At 39.6% G+C, this 22,905-nt stretch overlaps 1 protein-coding gene across 2 annotated transcripts in view; it reads left to right on the forward strand.

Annotated features, from left to right (window-relative positions):
- TTC27 (tetratricopeptide repeat domain 27) overlaps positions 1 to 22,905 on the forward strand; it is a 180,497-nt gene that overhangs the window by 8,671 nt on the left and 148,921 nt on the right. For both annotated transcript variants that reach the window (XM_024732349.1, XM_024732340.1), the window contains exons 4-5: positions 2,627 to 2,767; positions 7,839 to 7,941. In XM_024732349.1, the coding sequence (XP_024588117.1) occupies positions 2,627 to 2,767; positions 7,839 to 7,941 (244 nt within the window). The remainder of the gene's footprint in view (positions 1 to 2,626; positions 2,768 to 7,838; positions 7,942 to 22,905) is intronic.

The following is a 22,905-nucleotide window of genomic DNA, read 5'->3' on the forward strand; positions in this document are numbered from 1 at the left end:
ACTCTAGGAAAAGAAGTTTATTTATTTGTTTATTCATGCATTCACTCCTTTATTTATTTATTATTTACCCTATTAATGACATTTCCAGAGGACTTAGAGTAGGAGGTTTCGTAACCAACTAAACCTTTGAGTATCAGAGGTAATGAGATCCAAGTAGTATATCATGGAGTATCTCTTTGTGTAATTTTTTATTTGTTGCCCGGTTAAATTACTTGTTTGTTATCTTTAAAGATTTCATTTAGAAGAAAATGATCTAAATTTGTGCTACAACAGGTAGACATCTTTCTCATCTCAATGTGATTAGAATAAGGATTCTTTTCCTTAAAGGCATGTCTTGTACTTCCACAGCTTGGTTTGGATGTTAGGAAATAAAGATTGTTAAATCCATCTAAATGGCAAGATGATTTGATGAGGCTGCAGGTCCAACTTGGGCACATTAGGCAGGGTCTTCTTTCTAGTTCTTTTTTAAAAAATTTATTTATTATTTTATTTTTGGCTGCATTGGGTCTTTGTTGCTGTGCGTGGGCTTTCTCTAGTTGCAGTGAGCAGGGGCTGCTCTTTGTTGTGGTGTGCGGGCTTCTCATTGCGGTGGCTCCTCCTGTTGCGGAGCATGGGCTCTAGGTGCGCGGGCTTCAGTAGTTGCAGCATGCAGGCTCAGTAGTTCTGGCTCACGGGGTCTAGAGCGCAGGCTCAGTAGTTGTGGCGCACGGGCTTAGTTGCTGTACGGCATGTGGGATCTTCCTGGACCAGGGCTCGAACCCGTGTCCTCTGCACTGGCAGGCGGATTCTTGATCACTGTACCCCCAGGGAAGCCCTTCTCTCTAGTTCTTAAGCAGTAGATTCACTTGTGTATTCCGTACCTCCACTTGGAGGTCTCACAAGGTACCTCAGACTCATTGTGTCCAAGACTGAACTCATGGTGAGGTTCTTCTCCAAACCAGGTCTTCTTCTGGTGTCTGTGTCTCAGTGACCCACACTACCATCATGCAGTTGTCCTAGTCAGAAGTCTAGAAGTGATCCTGGCCCTGTCCTTGAGGACTTCCTCATGCTTAGCATAGCCCTGGAGCTTGCTGAGGGGCAGGAAGAGGTAGAGAGGTCTGAGGGGAAGGCAGCATGAGGTGGTAGGAAGAACACTGGTTTGGGAGTTGGAAAACTTGGGCTGTAATGTCTGTTCAAACGCTGATAACTTCTGTGTGATTTTGGACTGCACTTAACTTTTTTGTATCTGTTTTCTTCTGAAGTTGAGGCAGTTACAGTACTTAAATAGTTCCTTGATTATTGAACTTAAAAAAAAATTCCTTCTACCCTCAGTGTAGGTAACAGTAAGCTTTATTTGTGGTTTGGTGGTGGTCATTCACGTTGTCTTTATTCCTCTAGTACACTTTTCAGTAATGATGAAAGTTAGGCAGAGGATGAACCCACAGCTATTACTTGCTTACCTTTATTGAATGTTTCAACAAAGCATTGAGCCAGACACGGATCACTTGGATTGTTTAATCCTTACAAGAACCCTGTGAGGTTTAGGTTCTGTTATTTTATTTTATAACTGATGAAACAGAGGCTTCAGTTAAGAAAAAAATTACCTATGCCCACAAATTAATAATCAGAAAAAGGACCGTATCCTGTGTCTGTGACTTACAGCCCATGTTCCTAACATTGAGCATTCCTACTATCGATTTTGTGGTGACTGTCAAAATGATTCAGTCCACATTTTAAAAACACAGGTGCTTGGTCTGTTGTAGAAAATCTCTGTTCAGTAAGAAGTAGATTTTTCAGAGGCATCCCTTCTGGGCAGCCTCTGTTCACATTGGTCCATGATTGTATGCCTACTCAGCATTTGATATGTAAGACCTTGTTGTTTTTTGGCTTTATAGTAATTATGGAGCAGCAATGGTTTGTAATGACATTAGCCAGCTGGTGAAGCATATATGAAATGTAGGTGTTTAATATGAATACTTTCACGTAGGGGTGGTTTTTATTGAGAAGCTATTTTGTTGTAAGTAAATCTGTAAAGTCGTGACGCTTCTTCAATAGTAGCATTTTCTTGGTCTTCCCTGGTGGTGCAGTGGTTAAGAATCTGCCTGCCAATGCAGGGGACATGGGCTTGAGCCCTGGTCCCGGAAGATCCCACATGCCACGGAGCAACTAAGCCCAAGCGCCACAACAACTGAGCCTGCACTCTAGAGCCCGTGTGCCACAACTACTGAAGCCCGCACGCCTAGAGCCTGTGCTCCGCAACAAGAGAAGGCACCCGTGCACCGCAACGAAGAGTAGCCCCTGCTTGCCACAACGAGAGAAAGCCCATGCGCAGCAGTGAAGACCCAGTGCAGCCAAAAATAAATAAATAAAATAAATTTATTTTGAACAAAAGGGTGCAACTTGGGAAAAGCAAATTAAAAAAAAATAGTAGCATTTTCTTGATTGCCCTGTTCTCTAAAGTACAAGCAAGCTGTCTGTCAGGGCAGGCTGGAGTTGTAATGTTAGGACTCCCTCCAGTGCCAACTGCTGTGTAATAGATCAGTGCCTGTGTTTCACAGCTGATTACCTGGAAAATATGTATTCTTGTAAGACATATAACGATTAATATGTTGCTAAATTATATCATCTTAAATTTTTTTTTTTTCAGGTCAAAGGATTGGATGCACTCGTTCTGAGTTTGCTCATTCTAGATGGTGAATCAATCTACAGCCTGACCTTGAAGCCTATACTGCTATTATTAGCACGAATTTCCCTAGTGAATGTAAGACATAGGCTGACAGCTATTCAGGTAAGGGAAGAAAAGGAGCCAGGAGATTCAGACCCAGGTGTGACTTTTGTGCCGATTAGCATAAAACTTTAGGTGTGATGCTGAAAATGTCTTGGTATATTTGTTTTCTAAGTCTTCTTTAGGTGTTTAATTTTAAAATCTGATGAAAATAAGCAAAAACTGTCTCCTCTCATGAGATTCGTCTAGTATAAAATGAGATGTTGAGCCTCTTTAATGGGGTTGTATATATGTGTTGTGTGTATATTTGCATGTGTATAAATGTTCATTCTCTGAATCTTAAAAATAGGTTTAAAAACACCCTTCATAGTTTTTTGTGAATTTCATGTAAGGATAATGAGTAGCCAGAAGTATAGCACTTTCAGTAGATCTTTTTTTTAAAAATTAATTTCACTTTTTACTGTTTTTTATTAAAGCTCCTAGAAAATTTTTTAAAATAAATTTATTTATTTTATTTATTTATTTTTGGCTCCGTTGGGTCTTTGTTGCTTGCACACGGGCTTTCTCTAGTTGCGGCAAGCAGGCTTCTTATTACGGTGGCTTCTCTTGTTGCAGAGCACGAGCTCTAGGTGTGTGGCGTTCAGCAGTTGTGGCACGTGGGCTCAGTAGTTGTGGCTCGCAGCTCTAGAGCACAGGCTCAGTAGTTGTGGCGCATGGGCTTAGTTGCTCCACGGCATGTGGGATCTTCCCAGACCAGGGCTCGAACCTGTGTCCCGTGCATTGGCAGGTGGAGTCTTAACCATTGTACCACCAGGGAGGCTGTTTCTTGATTACTGTTTCTTGGCTCACATCCTACCTTGTTTCATATTTGGGTTGGATTTAGTAGAGCATTTGTTGAATGCCTGTTATATGGTTTCTTTAGGTCACATATAAATTAGTGAGAAAAGCACTGATACAAATAGCTATTACGCAGTAGGAGGTGACGAAAACCACATGAGAGATTCGAAGTAAGTCCTTGAGGTGTAGTGGAGGTTGTCAGCTGTGCAGTGTGCAGGCTCCGTCACAACTGCTCAACTCTGTGCACCTAAGTATTCAATCTGCCTTGTAGTGTGAAAGCAGCTGTAGATGATATGTATGTGAATGGGTGTGACTGTGTACCAATAGAGCTTTATTTATGGACACTGAAATTTACATTTCATATGCTTTTCACATGTCACAAAATATTATTTTTCTCTCTTTCTTTCTTTCTTTCTTTTTTTTTTTGCAATGATTTAAAAATGTAAGAACAAGTTTTGGTTTTAGGCTATAGGAAAACAGGTGGTGGGCTGGTTTGGGTCCATAGGCTGTAGCTTCCTGACTCCTGTCCTGATTGTTGCAACTTGGGCATACAGACCTTGTATTTCCAGAAATAGTAAATCTAAATTTTATGTGAGATCTCCCAATTTCCAAGTGTTGGCTGAAAAAGTTTAAGAAACACAGTATTTCTATGGGCAAAATGTGGACTTGGTCTGTACTGTATAAGGGCTTACTTTCCTAAGCATTTAAATTGTGACAAAGAGGAGGTAAGAAGGGAATCATGCCTCTTTCAGCAGCTCTCATGAGGACAGATGATTTGGAATCAGTTGTACCAGAAGGGTTTTTTTTTTTTTTTTGCTGTACGCGGGCCTCTCACTGTTGCGGCCTCTCCCGTTGCGGAGCACAGGCTCAGCGGCCATGGCTCACGGGCCCAGCCGCTCCGCGGCATGTGGGATCTTCCCAGACCAGGGCACGAACCTGTGTCCCCTGCATTGGCAGGCGGACTCTCAACCACTGCGCCACTAGGGAAGCCCAAGAGAAGGGTTTTTAATAGATGGGTTTCAACATATCCTAGCAGGTATAAGACCTTATCTTTGATTTTTTGTTTAGTGATGTTAGCTTGAATAAAAAAATGTTTTCCCAAGTTGATATGAATTAAATGGTCTTATAGACCGACTAGTACTTGGCCCTGAAGGAAGTATCATCAAAGCATGAGGTTGCTAAATGGCATTATTTTCTTTCTAGTGAGACTAATGGTCAATGAGTTAGTGATACAGTTTTCTTGGTGGAAAACTTTAATCAGCAAGTACCTTCGTTAAGCATCGTTTGTAAAAAGATACATGTAGTATCAACAGCTTAGGAGAACAAGTAAATATGTGAACTGCTGGTTGCAGGTGTAGAATTGGAGAGATAAGTTACCTGAGTTTCTTGGCAGATGCTAAACAGCTTTTGACTTCTGTTTCAAACCCTATTTTCTTGTACATCTCCATGCAAAGATCATTCTGTGCTGAAACCTTGCCTTTCAGTTGAAATGTTATAGTTTTCTTTCCTTTGGGTCTTTGATATATTATTCTGTAAACGATGATGTTAAAAATGATTTCTTTGAGAAATGAAGATAAAATGATAAAGAAGCATGACATGCTTACCCAAGTTAATCTTAACCTTTTAAATTAATTTTGAAATGGCTGGATCTTAAGGAACATATCAGGTTGTTTATTATGGTTTTATTTTTGTGGAACTATAAAAGAAGATGATTTTCCCCCACCCCCTAGTCTGTGAAGTGGATAGACTAGTCTTAGTAATATGTGAATGTTGAGTAAAAAGAATTTTGGCTTTGGAATCAGACCAGAGTTTGTCTGGCTCAGCCACTTAACAACTGTGTGGCCTTAGGCCAGTGAATTTCTCTGAATATCAGTTTTCTTATTTATAAAATGGACTAAGTTGGCAAACATTTATTGGGTTTCTTTTGAGTATACTCATGCTCCCTGCCTTCTAGGAGGTTATTGACTAGTGTGACTTGTCAATCAGAATATTCTGTAATTGACTAGTGTGACTTGTCAATCAGAATATTCTGTAATAAGTGTGATAATCAGGAGACAGGATCTAGGAACTATCTAAAGCAAGTCTTCTAGTTTTCTTTTTTATTAATGCCTCAAATTGTCTATTAAGTGATTCCTGACAAATAGAAAAAGGCACTTATATTTTCTAGTAGAAAAATAGGCTATGCTTTCTTTCTTTGTTTCACACTCCCCCTTCTCCCATCTGAAGATTTTGGGTTAAGAGTTAGTTTATAGATCTGATTTTAAGAGTTGAGCATCTTATGTTGTATGTTTTCTTAAAAGGGCAGTCTCTTTGACTGGATCTATCTAAATTCCCATGTCCAGAAAAGGAAAGACTGCTGCCAGACCTGACTCACTTATTGCTGACAGCAGATAAGGGACAGATAACTGAAATATAGACTGACTTCATCAGCCTAGTGATAGGAAAAGAATGAAAATGAGACAGCACCTCAGGGAATTAAATTAAAAATGATGTGAAACTTTATTAGATAATTCTACCTTTCCTCTCCTTAGATGGACTGAGGGAACAGCATTAATAATTAGAAAAGATTTTGTCAGAGGGTCAAAATTCATTTGTGATTTTTTGATTGTTGTAGCATTTGTGTGTAGTTTAGAAGGGGAGCAAGCAGTTTTACCCCTTAATCAAATGAAGAAATAAGGTTCAAGTAAAAAAGAAAATGCTTTTGGTAATTTTTTGATTGTTGGAGCACTTGTGTGTAGTTTAGAAGGGGGGCAAGCAGTTTTACCCCTTAATCAAATGAAGAAATTAAGTTCAAGTAAAAAAGAAAATGCTTTTGGTAATTAAGCTTGATCTCCTATTAGTAGGTGTTGCTTTAAAAAAAAAGGGAAATTAATTTTACACTCCTTCATGCAATATAATTTAGAGTAACATAGTTGCAATTACTTCAGATGGTTCAGTGCATGATCATACTTGGTAACTTAATGAGCCTATCGAGAATATTTAATACTCACTACTTGCATGTGCGCGCACGCACACACACACACACACACACACATGCATAGCAGAAGATCTAGAAGAATATAAACCTTTGTCATGGATTTTTCTGGGGGAGGAGAATGACGCAATTGCTTTAAAAAAAAAAGGGAAATTAATTTTTCACTCCTTCATGCAATATAATTTAGAGTAACATAGTTGCAATTACTTCAGATGGTTCAGTGCATGATCATACTTGGTAACTTAATGAGCCTATCGAGAATATTTAATACACTACTTGCATGTGCGCGCACGCACACACACACACACACACACACATGCATAGCAGAAGATCTAGAAGAATATAAACCTTTGTCATGGATTTTTCTGGGGGAGGAGAATGACGCTGAGGCAGCAGAAGAGAGACTTTCATCTTCACTGCGTATGCTTCTGTATTGGCTTGTTGTTGTTGTTTAATAAGGATGTGTTGAAAAGTAAGAGTAAGCATCAGAGAACTGAGGAAAAGCTACTGTGTTCTCAGCCTGTGCATTAGTCAAGGCAATGTATATAATGCAGTTTCTACCCTCCAAAATATATGGACCAGGTATTTACACACTTGAAAAACAAGAGCTCTGCAGTGTGGTGCTAACTTCTAAGCACAGTGTGGAAGTTTATAGAAGTGAGAGACCAGTGTGTGCCCTACTAGTGGGAGAAGGCTTCATGGAAGAGGGTGTGGAAGAGATCTTCCCAGTTTGGGGAATATCTGAACCCAGGGTATATCTTACCTTGTAGTTTGCATAGCATACGTTGCTTCAGGGAGGATACAGAGATGAGTAAGACATGATTCCTCATCTTGTTGGCTAGATGGCAGACAGCATTGAAAGCTAGGATGATATACACGAATACGGTGGAGTGTGTCTGCAAAGAGAGGTGCAAACAATGTGCTGGAAGTTGAGATGAGGGAAAATAATCACCCCATAGGAGGTTCTTGGGGGAGGCCTCCTAGGATTGTTGGTATTGGATTATGGTGCTGGTAGAGTGTCACAGTAGAGCAGCACGATTACAGTAGGCATTTTAAAGGAGGAAATGGTAGGTTCGAAATGACATCAGGAAGCCCAACTGGCTACAAATACAGGCTTTGAGAGAATGGAGGAGAGATGTTATTCTTGTGGAAGACATGGCAGTGGATTTGGTATTATTCCTGAAGACATAGCAGCTTATTGAAGGGTAAATTTAATCTCACAAATGTAAAAAAATTCTAAAAATTGATTTGAATTAATGTGAAATTTTTTTCCTAAGGGTCCTTTTAATTCAACGTAAGCACATTGGTGTTTCCTTTTTCTAGAGCTTGCCATGGTGGACTTTGAGATGTGTGAATATTCACCAGCAGTTGCTTGAGGAACGCTCACCTCAGCTCTTTGCTCTTGCTGAAGACTGTATTGATCAAGGTATGTCGCGGATGTTGTTTGCTATGAGCATGTAGCTCCATTCTGTTTTCTTGGCTGAGACATTCCTCTTTTCGTCTGTTGTTTGACAGCAGATGGTAACTTTTTGTGTTCCATTCTTTCTGGATGTGGAGTATCACAAATTATTAGGATGTCAGATTATAGGATTTCTTTTTGTCTTTGAATTTTTAAAAAGGCAATCACTATTATTTATATTACCTACTTAAAAAGAGTGATTTATTTTATGTAGCTCACCATGATTTTATCACAAACTGCCTAAAGGTATTTAAATATTTTCTCGGTTCTTTAATGTAAGAAGCCTCATTAGAAACAAATGTAAACTCCCTTTATTTAAAAAAATCTTTAATTTGAACTGGAGTAAATTGTGCCAAATTGCATGCAGAACAGGAAATTATTTATCCTATATCCTACTGAGTACATGAAGAAAGGATTCAGGTTTTCTTTTTTTTAAACATTTTGTAGAAAATACAGTTTACTGAGGATGACAGTGGGTAGAGAGGCATTTTTGCATTTTGTTTTATTGTTTTTTATTGTAGTACATAATGTACCTATAGAAATGTGCCTAGATATAAATATAAAATTAAGTAAATGATCATAAACCACACACCCCTGTAAATGCCTTTGTTGCAGATGCCTCATATGTCTTTTAGGAAAACATTTTGAAGAAGGGGGAAGATCTTGGGTACCTTGACCCTTGATTTCCCTGGAATTTTGGAACAATTATTCCTAACAAAAGTTGCCAAACAAAAACAAATTCTCTTGTAGTGAAGGAATACAGAACACAAGTAAACTTGAGTTCAGAAATGAACTTCTGAGTTTCAGAGAAGGGATTTGACATTAAGTGTGCCTGATTCCAGAGCCCTTATTCCTCTCACATCACAAGAGTATGAAGTCATTATGTATGTGGGTGCGCATGTGTGTTGGGGGTGGTGGTTAGTATCACTCTGCGTGGAGAAGCAGTGATCTGCACTTGACTGAGGTGGCACATTCGTGAAGGCGTAAGACAGCTCTTGTGGGTGTGGGCATGTGTAATTGCAAGATGCTGCTGTACCTTTCTGGAGTCTGGTTCCTTTAAAGGTGCATCCGTATAGTAACAGGCTAGGTCACGATGCACTAGAGAGGACATTAGTTTGTGCGGTAACACATACTACTAAGCTAGAAACTAGTTTCTCAATTTTGTTCTAAGACAGAAATACATACACATATGCTAATCTTAGATAAAATGAACATCTGTATGTGATTCAAAATGAGAATGTCAGGTAAATATTATTCAGTCAGTATAATTGTTATTTATATACCTGGACTTAGTTTATATTTGTTCAGGATTTTAGGTTATGTAAGAGTGTGGAACAAGCAAGGGTATGTTAGATCAGACTTGTACATGTAAAAAAAGTTATCCTGAGCTTAAACTTTGTATATATAAAACAATATTTGTTCTGCCGTGAGATTTAAACCTGACATGTTAGCAGATTGTTTTATTAAATGTAAGCAGTTTACTTTTCTATACAATGACATTTCACTACATGTACAATGATGCAATGAAGTAACAGAACTGAAAAACAGTATTTCTTTTTCCTATAAAAGTCTTTGGTTTAATGCTTTTGGATTACAAAAGGTTTTTATGAGCAAATTTAGGCTGCTGAACCATCTATATTTTTGTTAAGACTGTAAGCAACTCTCTGTAAATTGTGAGCAACTTGAGGGCTGATTTTTTTTTATAATAAGTTTTTTTTTTTTTTTTTTTTTTTCTTTTTGCGGTACGCGGGCCTCTCACTGCTGTGGCCTCTCCCGTTGTGGAGCACAGGCTCCGGACGCGCAGGCTCGGCGGCCATGGCTCACGGGCCCAGCCGCTCCGCGGCATGTGGGATCTTCCCGGACCAGGGCATGAACCCGTGTTCCCTGCATCGGCAGGCAGACTCTCAACCACTTCGCCACCAGGGAAGCCCTTGATGGCTGATTTTTTTCTTGTTTCTGCTTATTGCCTAGAAAATAATAAATATTTAATGCATATTTGTTGAATAGTGATAGCTAACATTTATTGAGCCTTTTCTACAGTCACTTTTCAGGGGAGAAGTTGCAGAACTCCCTCTATTTGTCCTCCATCTTGATAGCAGTTTTTATCTGAGTTTACTTCTATACAGAGGTTTTTCAAAAAGTGAAATGTTATAGAAATTATGAGAAAATTGATCCTATCCAGATACCCTATGGGATCTTGAATCTTCTCATTATAGTGTTGCCTAAGTGTGGAGTTCTCTTGCAAATGAAATATGAAGTTGGACTTGGAGAAAATTAAGACCTGATGCCCAGTTTAGCAGACGTCATTGTCCTCTTTCTATTTTTAGTAAAATGAAAACTGTATAGACTAAGTCTTCCCGCATTCATGCCATTTCATATTTTTAAAATGAAGTGAGATACGTTCCATAAACAAACTTAGTGCAAGGGAGACAGAGGAGTGGGGGCTCACAAAACTGGTAAAGTTTTGAAAGTCAGAGATGAGTTGAACTTTACTGATATTAATGGGGATAAAAGTTGATTTTTCCTGAGGATAGTGAAAGCGTTTGGAAGAAGATGGCATCAGGATTCAGCCCACTATTTAGTTTTGTAAAGGGTTATTACATTATACTGTGTAGCATATTATACAGTTTCGTATGCTTCATTATACTTTTATGGAAAATCGGTAAATGAACAAAAAATCAAGGTGTCACTGGGAGTTTTTATTTCTCTTTTTGTAAAGGAAATCAGGTTTGGTGCAGTTGCCAGAGGGAAAGCTCCATCTCTTCCCTTTATCCCATATAATATATATAAATCTGCATTTATGTCTACATCTTTACCACATCTCAGTGACTAATGTTCTTAATGATGACCCTTAATTATTAAGAAAAGAAAAAAAATACCTTTTTTATGTACCATTTTCAAAGGTAGGAACCATATGAATGATAGGAACCATTCTCTTCTTAGAGAGAATTCTAAGAGGTAAAATTAGGTCCTCAACAGAAAGGGTTAACTAAGATATCTGGAAGATATGACTCTAAGTGACTCATTCCCCAAGTGGTCTCAGTTCTTTCCTGCAGTATATTTTAGCATATCATTTGCTTTGCCTTGCAACTAAGAATTTTTTATGTTGCTGTTCTAGGCTAATCAACGACATTTTTTATTTTATCTTCTCGTAAATTGGTCCATTTTGGCTATGTCTAAGTGTGCACATAGTCTTAAACTGCAACGTTTCATAAACAATTTTATTTAAAAAAATGTTCTGGGATTTAACCCAAATGTTGACCCAACAGTCAGTTATAACTGAAATATTGTTCAGTGTCCAGAGAAGAATATTATATTTGAAATGTTGCCCTTGAAGGATCATCAAAAAGTTGGCAAGATTTTTTTTTTGCTTCAGTCTATGAAACATAAGCAACTGAGATCTTTATATTTTTGTCCAGGAATGTTGCATCAGTACAATGTAGTGGAATATAACCCATCAGAATGTCAGCATAACTTTGCTGGACTGATCACATCTCTGAAAGGAGTGAGTTAGAATCTTGAAAAGTCTGATCCTCAGCGCACTCTGAGATCCTCTTTTGGATGTCATATTGATGAAACCGTGGTTCTCTGAAGGCTGCTTAAGGGCACACAATCATTTATTGTGGGATCTGATACTGAAAACGTGTTCCGTATAGTGCATGAGATGTAATATTGAGGTTTAGGTATTTGAAGATGAGCTTATGTCTAAGAGAAAACAGGCTAAAATGCTTTGTCCGAGATTCCACTGTAACATTTACAGGCAGCTCTGTGACTCTAGGCTTAGATTGTTTCCACATAGAAAGAGTTCGTCAGGAGATTAGTTTCTTGATGACTGATGAATGTATCGATTTTTAAAGATAAATTTGATACTTTGGGATGGATGTCTTTAAATATACTAAGTATAATTATCTAATTATAATTATCCATATGAATCCATAGGGATTTCATTTTAACATAGCTTTCAATAATCTCATGAGAAGAGATTTTGGTTTTAGCATACATTTTAAATATATGCTAAATATATTAAATGTATGCTGGTTGACATTTTGATCCAGAAGGTCATGAATATTCATTTCCATGGAGAACCTACTGATTTATTAAAATAGTAAATATATGTCTGTTGGGTCAATATGCTCCTCTTTCTATTTAAACTTGAGTTATCCAAAGCTTAAAACTTTGTGTTCACGGTTGACTCATTGTTTTCCATCATTCCTCGTATCTAGCCAGTTCTTAAATCTTATCAGTTCATCCCTGAGAGTTCCATATCCATCCTTCTTTTCCATTCCTACAACTGTTATCCTAGTCCATGTCTGAAATCTTTAGTTTGGAAAGGCCCTTTAGAGATTATCTTGTCCAGCTAACTCATTTTATAAAGAATTGAGACTCAGAGAGATTCTCCAAGAACCAGAACTATGATCTGGAGTTTCTGACTCCAAATCTGTTTACTCTTCTTTCCATTACTTTTCTCCAAACTGGTCAGTAGGGCAGAATTCTAACATCTAATAATAATAATGCAGTTTACATTTCAGTAGTTCTTACTCCACACCAAGTACTGTTCTAAGTCTTTAAATATGTTAACTACCTTATTCCTTGCAACAACTCTATGAGATAGAACTGAAGACTTGATATAGGAAGGTGTAGCAGTGGATTTGTGTGCTTTTGTTTTTGCAATGTTTTTGAAGTATAATTAACCTACAGTAAGACTCATATTTAAGGTGTACAGTTGGTGATATTTTATATATGTATATACTTGTGAAATTATCACAATCAAGATAATTAACAGAACCTAGAGTTTTAAGATCTGACTTTCAGTTTCTGTTCTGTCACTGACATGCTGTGTGCTTCAGGGAGCTCGTCTGACTTCCAAACCAAGAGTTTTCTTCTGCGTAAAAATGGTCTTTAAGTCCTTACTAGGTGTAAAATAATGTGATTCTTTGTAGGCCAGCTTCCCACCCATCCTAATGCTGGGATCTGTTGGAAGATTGTGTCCAAAAATGTTATTTCCAGGCTTCCCTGGTGGCGCAGTGGTTGAGAGTCTGCCTGCCGATGCAGGGGACACGGGCTCGTGCCCCGGTCTGGGAAGATCCCACATGCCGCGGAGCCTGCACGTCCAGAGCCTGTGCTCTGCAACGGGAGAGGCCGCAACAGTGAGAGGCCTGCGTACTGCCAAAAAAAAAAAAAATGTTTTTTCATTGGGCTTTCTGAGATGACCTTGAGAAGGAGCTCATTCCATTGTTGGGAACTGTAATTGCTACAAAGTGCTTCCTTTTAGTAAATAAAAAAACCTGCTAGTCTTTCACTTGCTAGCTAGCTAGAGCTGTGCTGTCCAATACAGTAGCCGCTAGCCACATGTGGCTAATTAAAATAAAAGAAATGAAATAAAGAATTCAGTTTCTTCAGCCCCATTTCAAGTGCTCAGAAGCCACCTGTGGTAAATGGCTACCATTTTGGACAGTGCAGCTGTGGAGTATTTACATCGTTACAGACACTTTCACTGGACGGTGCTCCTCTTGAGCAACAGAATTTCTTGGTAGGTCTGTCCTTCTTTCTGTGTGACCAGCCCTGCAGTTCCTTAAGGCTGTTATCACCATCACTTTGTGTCTGAAGGGTTGCACCTGACTTGTAGGCTCTTTCTTGGCCTTCCTTTCTTCTGCCTGTACAGTAGTGCTGGATTTTTTTTTAAAATACCAATTTCATCATGTCATTTTTAAATTAGGAAAATCTTTAATCATTCCCAGTTTTATTTTTGACTTTCTGTTTCCTGCCCAACTTGATATTTAATTAAAAAAATTTTTTGGAATGATTGCTGAGTTCCAGTCACTGTGGTAGTTGCTAGGGATATCAGTGAACTCAGTGGGTTAGGGAATAAAATGCAAGTGGAACCGTGCACCTCAGATTGGGACTTGAACCCACGCAGCCGGGACTTGAACCCAGCCAAAACCCTGATTGGGAACTCGAACCCAGGTGGCCGGCACTCGAACCGGGACAAAACGGACAGGTGATACCTCCAACTGAGCTCACACACTTGGTTTCAGGACTTAATGAAGCTCAGGTTCTTGATGTCTCATTGCAGAAAGAATTCAGTGAGAGACAAAGTGATAGGTAAGAAGTGGATTTATTTAGAGGGAAACACACTCCACAGACAGAGTGTGGGCCATCTCAGAAGGCGAGAGTGGTACCAGGGTACGGGGTTGTGAGTTTTTATAGGGGTGGGTAATTTCATAGGCTAATGAGTGGAAGGAGTATTCCAGCTATTTTGGGAAGGGGTGGGGATTTCCAGGAATTGGGCCACTGCCTACTTTTTTTTTTTTTATTACTTGTTTTCCAATTTGGATTCACTTTATTTCTTTTTCTTCTCTGATTGCTGTGGCTAAAACTTCCAAAACAATGTTGAATAATAGTGGTGAGAGTGGGCAACCTTGTCTTGTTCCTGATCTGAGTGGAAATGGTTTCAGTTTTTCACAGTTGAGGATGATGTTGGCTGTGGGCTTGTCATAAATGGCCTTTATTATGTTGAGTTAAGTTCCCTTTAGGCCTACTTTCTGGAGGGTTTTTATCATAAATGGGTGTTGAATTTTGTCAAAGGCTTTTTCTGCATCTATTGAGATGATCATATGGTTTTATCCTTCAGTTTGTTAATATGGTGTATCACATTGATTGATTTGCATATACTGAAGAATCCTTGCATTCGTGGGATAAGCCCCACTTGATCATGTTGTATGATCCTTTTAATGTGCTGTTGGATTCTGTTTGCTAGTATCATTATTATTATTATTTTTTTGCAGTATGCGGGCCTCCCACTGCTGCGGCCTCTCCCGCCGCGGAGCACAGGCTCCGGATGCACAGGCTCAGCGGCCATGGCTCAGGCCCAGCCGCTCTGCGGCATGTGGGATTCTTCCTTACCAGGGTACGAACCTGTGTCTCCTGCATCAGTAGGCAGACTCTGAATCACTGCGCCACTGTGGAAGCCCTGTTTGCTAGTACTTTGTTAAGGATTTTTGCATCTGTGGTCATCAGTGATATTGGCCTGTAGTTTTCTTTCTTTGTGACATCTTTGTCTGGTTTTGGCATCAGGGGGATGGTGGTCTTGTAGAATGAGTTTGGGAGTGTTCCTCCCTCTGCTATATTTTGGAAGAGTTTGAGAAGGATAGGTGTTAGCTCTTCTCTAAATGTTTGATAGAATTCACCTTTGAAGCCATCTGGTCCTGGGCTTATGTTTGTTGGAAGATTTTTAATCACAGTCTCAATTTCAGTGCTTGTGATTGGTCTGTTTATATTTTCTGTTTCATCCTTGTTCAGTCTCAGAAGGTTGTGCTTTTCTAAGGCCCTGTCCATTTCTTCCAGGTTGTCCATTTTATTGGCATATAATTGCTTGTAGCAATCTCTCATGATTCTTTGTATTTCTGCAGTGTCAGTTGTTACCTCTCCTTTTTCATTTCTAATTCTTCTTATTTGAGTCTTCTCCCTTTTTTTCTTGATGAGTCTGGCCAGTGCTTTATCAGTTTTGTTTATCTTCTCAAAGGGGCAACTTTTAATTTTTTTGATCTTTGCTATTGTTTCCTTCATTTCTTTTTCATTTATTTCTGGTCTGATCTTTTGATTTCTTTCCTTCTGCTAACTCTGGGGTTTTTTGTTCTTATGTCTCTAATTGCTGTAGGTGTAAGCTTAGATTGTTTATTTGAGGTGTTTCTTGTTTCTTGAGGTGGGACTGTAGTGCTATAAACTTGCCTCTTAGAACTGCTTTTGCTGCATCCCATAGGTTTTGGGTCGTTGTGTCTTCATTGTAAATTGTTTCTAGGTATTTTTTGATTTCCTCTTTGATTTCTTCAGTGATCTCTTGGTTGTTAAGTAGTGTATTGTTTAGCCTCCATGTGTTTGTAGTTTCTACAGATTTTTTCCTGTAATTCATATCTAGTCTCATAGCATTGTGGTCGGAAAAGATACTTGATATGATTTCAGTTTTCTTAAATATACCAAGGCTTGATTTGTGACCCAAGATATGATCTGCCCTGGAGAATGTTCCACGCGCACTTGAGAAGAAAGTGTATTTTGTTGTTTTTGGATGGAACGTCTTATAAATATCAGTGAAGTCCATCTTGTTTAATGTATCATTGAAAGCTTGTGTTTCCTTATTTATTTTCATTTTGGATGATCTGTCCATTGGTGAAAGTGGGGTGTTAAAGTCCCCTACTATGATTGTGTTACTGTCAGTTTCCCCTTTTATGGCTGTTAGCATTTGCCTTATGTGTTGCGGGTCTCCTCTGTTGGGTGCATAAATATTTACAATTGTTATATTTTCTTCTTGGATTGATCTCTTGATCATTATGTGGTGTCCTTCTTTGTCTCTTGTAATAATCTTTATTTTAAAGTGTATTTTGTCTGATATGAGAATTGCTGCTCCAGCTTTCTTTTGAGTTCCCTTTGCATTGAATATCTTTTTCCATCCCCTCACTTTCAGTCTGTATGTGTACCTAGGTCTGACGTTTGCCTCTTGTAGGCAGCATATATGCGGTCTTGTTTTTGTATCCATTCAGCCAGTCTGTGCCTTTTGGTTGGTGCTTTTAATCCATTTACATTTAAGGTAATTTTCGATATGTATGTTCCTATTACTGTATTCTTAACTGTTTGGGGTTTGTTATCATAGGTCTTTTCCTTCTCTTGTGTGTCCTGCCTAGAGAAGTTCCTTTAGCATTTGTTGTAAAGCTGGTTTGGTGGTGCTGAATTCTCTTAGCTTTTGCTTGTCTGTGAAGGTTTCAATTTTGTCCATCGAATCTGAATGATATCCTTGCTGGGTAGAGTAATCTTGGTTGTAGTTTCTTCCCTTTCATCACTTTAAATATGTCCTGCCAGTCCCTTCTGGCTTGCAGAGTTTCTGCTGAAAGATCAGCTATTAACCTTATGGGGATTCCCTTGTGCTGTTTTTCCCTTGCTGCTTTTTAATATTTTTTGTTTTTATTTAATTTTTGATAGTTTGATTAATATGTGCCTTGGCGTGTTTCTCCTTGGATTAATCCTGTATGGGACTCTCTGTGCTTCCTGGACTTGATCAACTATTTCCTTTCCCATATTAGGGAAGTTTTCAACTATAATCTCTTCAAATATTTTCTCAGTCCCTTCTTTTTCTCTTCTTCTTCTGGGACCCCTATAATTCGAATGTTGGTGTGTTTAATGTTGTCCCAGAGGTCTCTGAGACTGTCCTCAATTCTTTTCATTCTTTTTTTCTTTATTCTGCTCTGCAGTTGTTATTTCCACTATTTTATCTCCAAGTCACTTACCCGTTTTTCTGCCTCAGTTATTCTGCTGTTGATTCCTTCTAGAGAATTTTTAATTTCATTGATTGTGCTGTTCATGATTGTTTGCGCTTTAGTTCTTCTAGGTCATTGTTAAACGTTTCTGTATTTTCTTCATTCTATTTCCAAGATTTTAGATGATCTTTACTATCATTACTCTGAATTCTTTTTCAGGTAGACTGCCTATTTCCTCTTCATTTATTTGGTCTGGTGGGTTTTTACCTTGCTCCTTTATCTGTTGTGTGTTTCTCTGTCTTCTCATTTTGCTTAACTTACTGTGTTTGGGGTGTCCTTTTCGCAAGATGCGGGTTTGTAGTTCCCGTTGTTTTTGGTGTCTGTCCCCAGTGGCTAAGATTGGTTCAGTGGGTTGTGTAGGGCTTCCTGGTGGAGGGGACTTGTGCCTGTGTTCTGGTGGATGAGGCTGGATCTTGTCTTTTAGGTGGGCAGGACCATGTCCGTTGGTGTGTTTTGGGTTGTCTGTGACCTTATTATGATTTTAGGCAGCCTCTCTGCTAGTGGTTGGGCTTGTGTTTCTGTGTTGCTAGTTGTTTGGCATAGAGTGTCCAGCACTGTAGCTTGCTGGTTGTTGAGTGGAGCCAGGTGTTGGCATTGACATGGAAATCTCCGGGAGATTTTTGCCGTTTGATATTACATGGAGCTGGGAGGTCTCTGGTGGACCAGTGTCCTGAACTCGGCTCTCCCATCTCAGAGGCATGGACCTGATACCCGGTCGGAGCACTAAGACCCTGTCATCCACATGGCTCAGAATAAAAGGGAGAAAAAAAGAAAGAAAAATAAATAAATACAGTAAAGTTATTAAAATAAAAAATAATTATTAAAATATTAAAAAGTAATAAAAGAAAGAAAGAAGAGAGCAACCAAACCAAAAAAAATCAACCAATGATAACAAGTGCTAAATAGAGTCCACCTCCTCAATTTGGGATGATTTGTTGTCTATTCAGGTCTTCCACAGATGCAGGTACATCAAGTTGATTGTTGAGCTTTAATCCACTGCTCCTGAGGGTGCTGGGATAGATATCTGTTTCTCTTCTTTTTTCGCACAGCTCCTGGGGTTCAGCTTTAGATTTGGCCCTTCCTCTGCCTGTAGGTCACGTTTAGGCACCCGTTCCCCGCTCAGGCAGGACGGGGTTAAAGGAGCAGCTGATTCGGGGGCTCTGGCTCACTCAGGCCGGGGGGAGGGAGGGGTACGGATGCGGGGCAAACCTGCGGAGGTGGGGGGAGGGTACAGAATGTGGGTTGAGCCTGCAGCAGCAGAGGCAGCATGATGTTGCAACAGCCCGAGGCGTGCTGTGCGTTCTCCCGGGGAAGTTGTCCCTGGATCACGGGACCCCGGCAGTGGCGGGCTGCACTGGTTCCTGGGAGGGGAGGTGTGGATAGTGACCTGTGCTCGCATACAGGCTTCTTGGTGACAGCAGCAGCAGCCTTTGTGTTTCATGCACATCTCTGGGGTCCGCGTTGATAGACGCAGCTCGCGCCTGTCTCTGGAGCTTGTTTAGGCAGTGCCCTGAATCCCCTCTCCTCGCGTACCAGGAAACAAAGAGGCAGGAAAAAGTCTCTTCCCTCTTAGGCAGGTCCAGACTTTTCCCCGGACTCCCTTCTGGATAGGTTTGGCGCACTAGCACCCTTCAGGCTGTGTTCATGCAGCCAACCCCAGTCCTCTCCCTGGGATCTGACTTCTGAAGCCCGAGGCTCAGCTTCCAGCCCTGCCCGCCCTGGCCGGTGAGCAGACAAGCCTCTTGGGCTGGTGAGTGCTGGTCGGTGCCGATCCTCTGTGCGGGAATCTCTCAGCTTTGCCCTCTGCACCCCTGTTGCTGCGCTCTCCTCTGTGGCTCCGAAGCTTCCCCACTCCGCCACCCACAGTCTCCGCCCGCAAAAGGGCTTCCTAGTGTGTGGAAACTGTTCCTCCTTCACAGCTCCCTCCCACTGGTGCAGGTCCCATCCCTATCCTTTTGTCTGTGTTTATTCTTTTTTCTTTTGCCCTACCTAGGGATGTGGGGAGTTTCTTGCCTTTTGGGAAGTCTGAGGTCTTCTGCCAGCGTTCAGTAGGAGTTCTGTAGGAGTTGTTCCACATGTAGATGTATTTCTGATGTATTTGTGTGGAGGAAGGTGATCTCCACGTCTTACCCTTCCTCCATCTTGAAGGTCTCCTTGGTTCTAATCAGTTCATGTTATGCCCTCGGGCTATGTCATTCTTTCAGTGGTTGTGCCCTGCCCCCTTGCCTCCTGTTTCACAAGTAGAAGAAAAGAGGAGGGGATGGCAGCCATTAAAAAAAAAAAAAGAAAGAAACCTTGCTATTTGTGACAACATGGATGGACCTTGAGGGTATCATGCTAAGTGAAGTAAGTCAGAGAAAGACAAAAATTGTGTGATCTTACTTATATGTGGAATCCAAAACACAAAACAAAGAAACACAACAATGAAAACCAACTCATAGATACAGTGGTTGCCAGAGGGGAGAAAGGTGGGAGGGGCAAAATAGGTAAAGGGGCTTAAGAGGTACAAACCTCTATTTATAAAATAAATAAGCCTTGGAGACTTAATATACAGCATAAGAAATGGGTCAATAATATTGTAATAACTTTGTATGGGGACAGATGGTTATTAGACTTACAGTGGTGATCATTTCATAATGTATACAAATGTGAAATCCCTATGTAGTACACTTGAAAATGACAGAATATTGTACATCAACTATATTTCAATTAAAAAAGAAAGGAAGGAGTGAATGAAAGGATATGATTAGTCTAAACTTGAGAGACCAGAGAAGGCTTTACAAAGTGGCTAATGCTTGAACTGATTCTTGAAGAATGAGTAAGAATTTATTAGATGAAGTTGGAAATGACATATAATATGTACAGAGAGAGGCACATAGACTTGAAACATCTTTGTGCATTTGGGGATTCCGGTAGTTTGGAATGGTTGGAGCGATGTTAGGAGTTGTGTGTCAGGTTATGAGGTTGAAACAGGTTGACAGAAGCTAGATGGATAGGACATTGGATTTCTATCTTGTTGGTGACAGCCGTCAAAGGGTTTTTAAATATTTGTTCACTCCTAGGATATTTATTAAACACCAACTATGACAAGTGCTAGACTTAAACAGCAGTGAACAAGACACTGCTGTGACCCTTACAGTCTAGAGGTAGAGTTATAGCCAAATTCTACCCATCTTTTAAGGCCCAGCCCTTCTGACAAGGTTTGTTCAACTATCCCAGCTTTATGAATTTCCCCCCCTTTGGTATTTATGGTCAGTACCGCCCAATTTCAAATCAAATTAGCTGTGTGTTGAATAATGATTATGTGTCTTCTCTTCCTAGTGCTTCTTCCCCCATCTTCATTTTGCGGAGAGTAGGGCTTAAACTGTGCTGTAGGATATAGCACAATTGTAAGCATATATAATATTTCAGTAGATATTGATTAGAATTGTGGGATGGAAGAAGAATCAGCGAGGACAATGTAGGAAACAAGCTTGGAAAGTATGGAAGTTGGGGAGAAGAGGATTTTTGTTTGTTTTTTTTAAGAAATGAATTGAAATTAGCTGTCACTTTCCTATGGCTGTGTGCCTCCCTGGTTTTCATGACTTACGATGGATACCCTCCATCCAACTATTGAGGATCTTATGAAGTTTCCATTTGGTTGGCATGTTACTGAGGCAACCCAGGCTACATTTGGCTCTGAAAGTGCAATCTGTCTCTATTAATCTTAAGTACACATCTAGAATTCTTTTGTAAAGAACTCATCCTCATCAACCAGGGCTCTGTGAAAACCTTAAAATATGGTTTATGTAGGAAAGGCCAGATATGTTCTTAATTATTTTTCTTTATTAGTTGCTAATATTTTGGACTTAAAAATTTTTTCTTGAAACATAAACCTCTAGAAAGGTTGCAAGTATAGTACAAAGAACTTTTTTTTCCCCTCTGAAACCATTTAAGAATAAGTTGCTGAATTGATGGCCTATCACTCCTCCATAGTTTAGGGTGTTTTTCTATGAAGGAATTTCCCTATACAACCACAATACAACAATCAGTATTAGGAAATTATCATCGATACAATACAAATATTTAATTACTGCCATTCAGGATTTGCCAGTTGTCCCTAAAACGCCCTAAAAAGCACAATGACCCAGTCCAGAATCAAGTGTTACATTTAGTTGTCATATCCCTTTAGTCTCTTTCAGTCTAGGTCTGTCACAGAAATCATGCTGTGTTACTGTCATTGCATCCTATCAGATGGTGCACGATTTCAGTTGGTTCCATTACTGGTGATACTAACTTTGGTCACTCGACTAAGGTGGTATTTGTCAGTCTTCTTCACTACAGAATTATCCAATTTCTCTTTATAATTTTTAAAACAGCTTTATTGAGATAAAATTGACATGCAGTACACCTGTCATACTTAAAATGTATAATTTGTAAAGTTTGGACATATGTTTACACCCATGAAACCATCACCACAATTGAGACAATGAACATATACTTTGCTCCCAAAAGCTTCCTTGTGCTTCTCGGGAGCCCTGTCCTCTCACCCTTCCTGATCTCTCCTTCAGCCTCTTCAGGCCACCACTGATCTGCTTTCTATAGCTATATATTAGTTTGCATTTTGTTGAATTTTATAAAAGTTGATTCATACAGTCTGTACTCCTATTTTTTTTTTTTTTTTGTGGCCTGGCTTCTTTGACTCAGCATAATCATTTTGATTCATCCGGTAGGTCATTTCGTTTTAATTTTTGAGTAGTGTTCCATTGTATGGGAATACCGCAGTTTGTTTATCCTTTCATCTGTTGATGGAAATTTGGATTGCTTCCAGTTTTTGGCTGTTACTCTTTATAATTAATTGCTGCTTTATGGTGATATACTTAGAAACCATGTAAATCTCCTATTCCTCACTAAACTCTGAATTTATGCATTTATATATTGATACTGGTACGTGGTCACAGATTCCTAATTTATTCAGTAGATTGTAATTGTTACTATAATTGTTTTGGTGCTCAAATTGTCCCAGATTTGGCCAGTTGGAGCTTGTTGAAATTGGCTTCTGTGCCCTTTCAACATATCTTTGGGTACTTCTTTATTTTCTGACATAAGAAGATGCTTTAGCCTTATTTGCTCTGGCCCTGGAATCAGTAATTTCTCCAAGGAGCTCTGGTTCCTTTTAAAGTCTTTCAACAGACATAGCTGGAAAGTATGTGTATATGTATATATAAGTACATGTACACATCTGTATCTATTTCTATATTTATCTTTGTATTAAAAACCATGAATTTACATAATCTCCAATTCCAATCCAATATCACAGGGCTTATTTTAGTCTTCTCTCTTCCAAATTTCTAACTCTTTTCTTTGACAGTGAAAAACCAGGCTCCCATTAACCTCAATATGAGTACTTGTACAGTCTTCCTAGCCATACCTCTACCGTGCAGGCTGCTCCCTTGGCTCTGACCTTGGGGAACACACTGCTTAATCCTTGAACTGGCTCTGTTGAATGTTGGTTAAGTCCCTGGCCCTGTTGAGCACACCAGTTGAGACCCCAGCCCCGCAAACATATTGCTCTAGTCTCTGACTGATCCCCAGCCCCAGCAGACTCTCCGGGTGAGCCCTGGACCTTGCAAACATGCTGGCTGAG

This window comes from Neophocaena asiaeorientalis, unplaced genomic scaffold, assembly GCF_003031525.2.
Source record: "Neophocaena asiaeorientalis asiaeorientalis breed wild unplaced genomic scaffold, Neophocaena_asiaeorientalis_V1.1 scaffold18, whole genome shotgun sequence".
In the NCBI taxonomy this organism is placed as follows: Eukaryota; Metazoa; Chordata; class Mammalia; order Artiodactyla; family Phocoenidae; genus Neophocaena; species Neophocaena asiaeorientalis.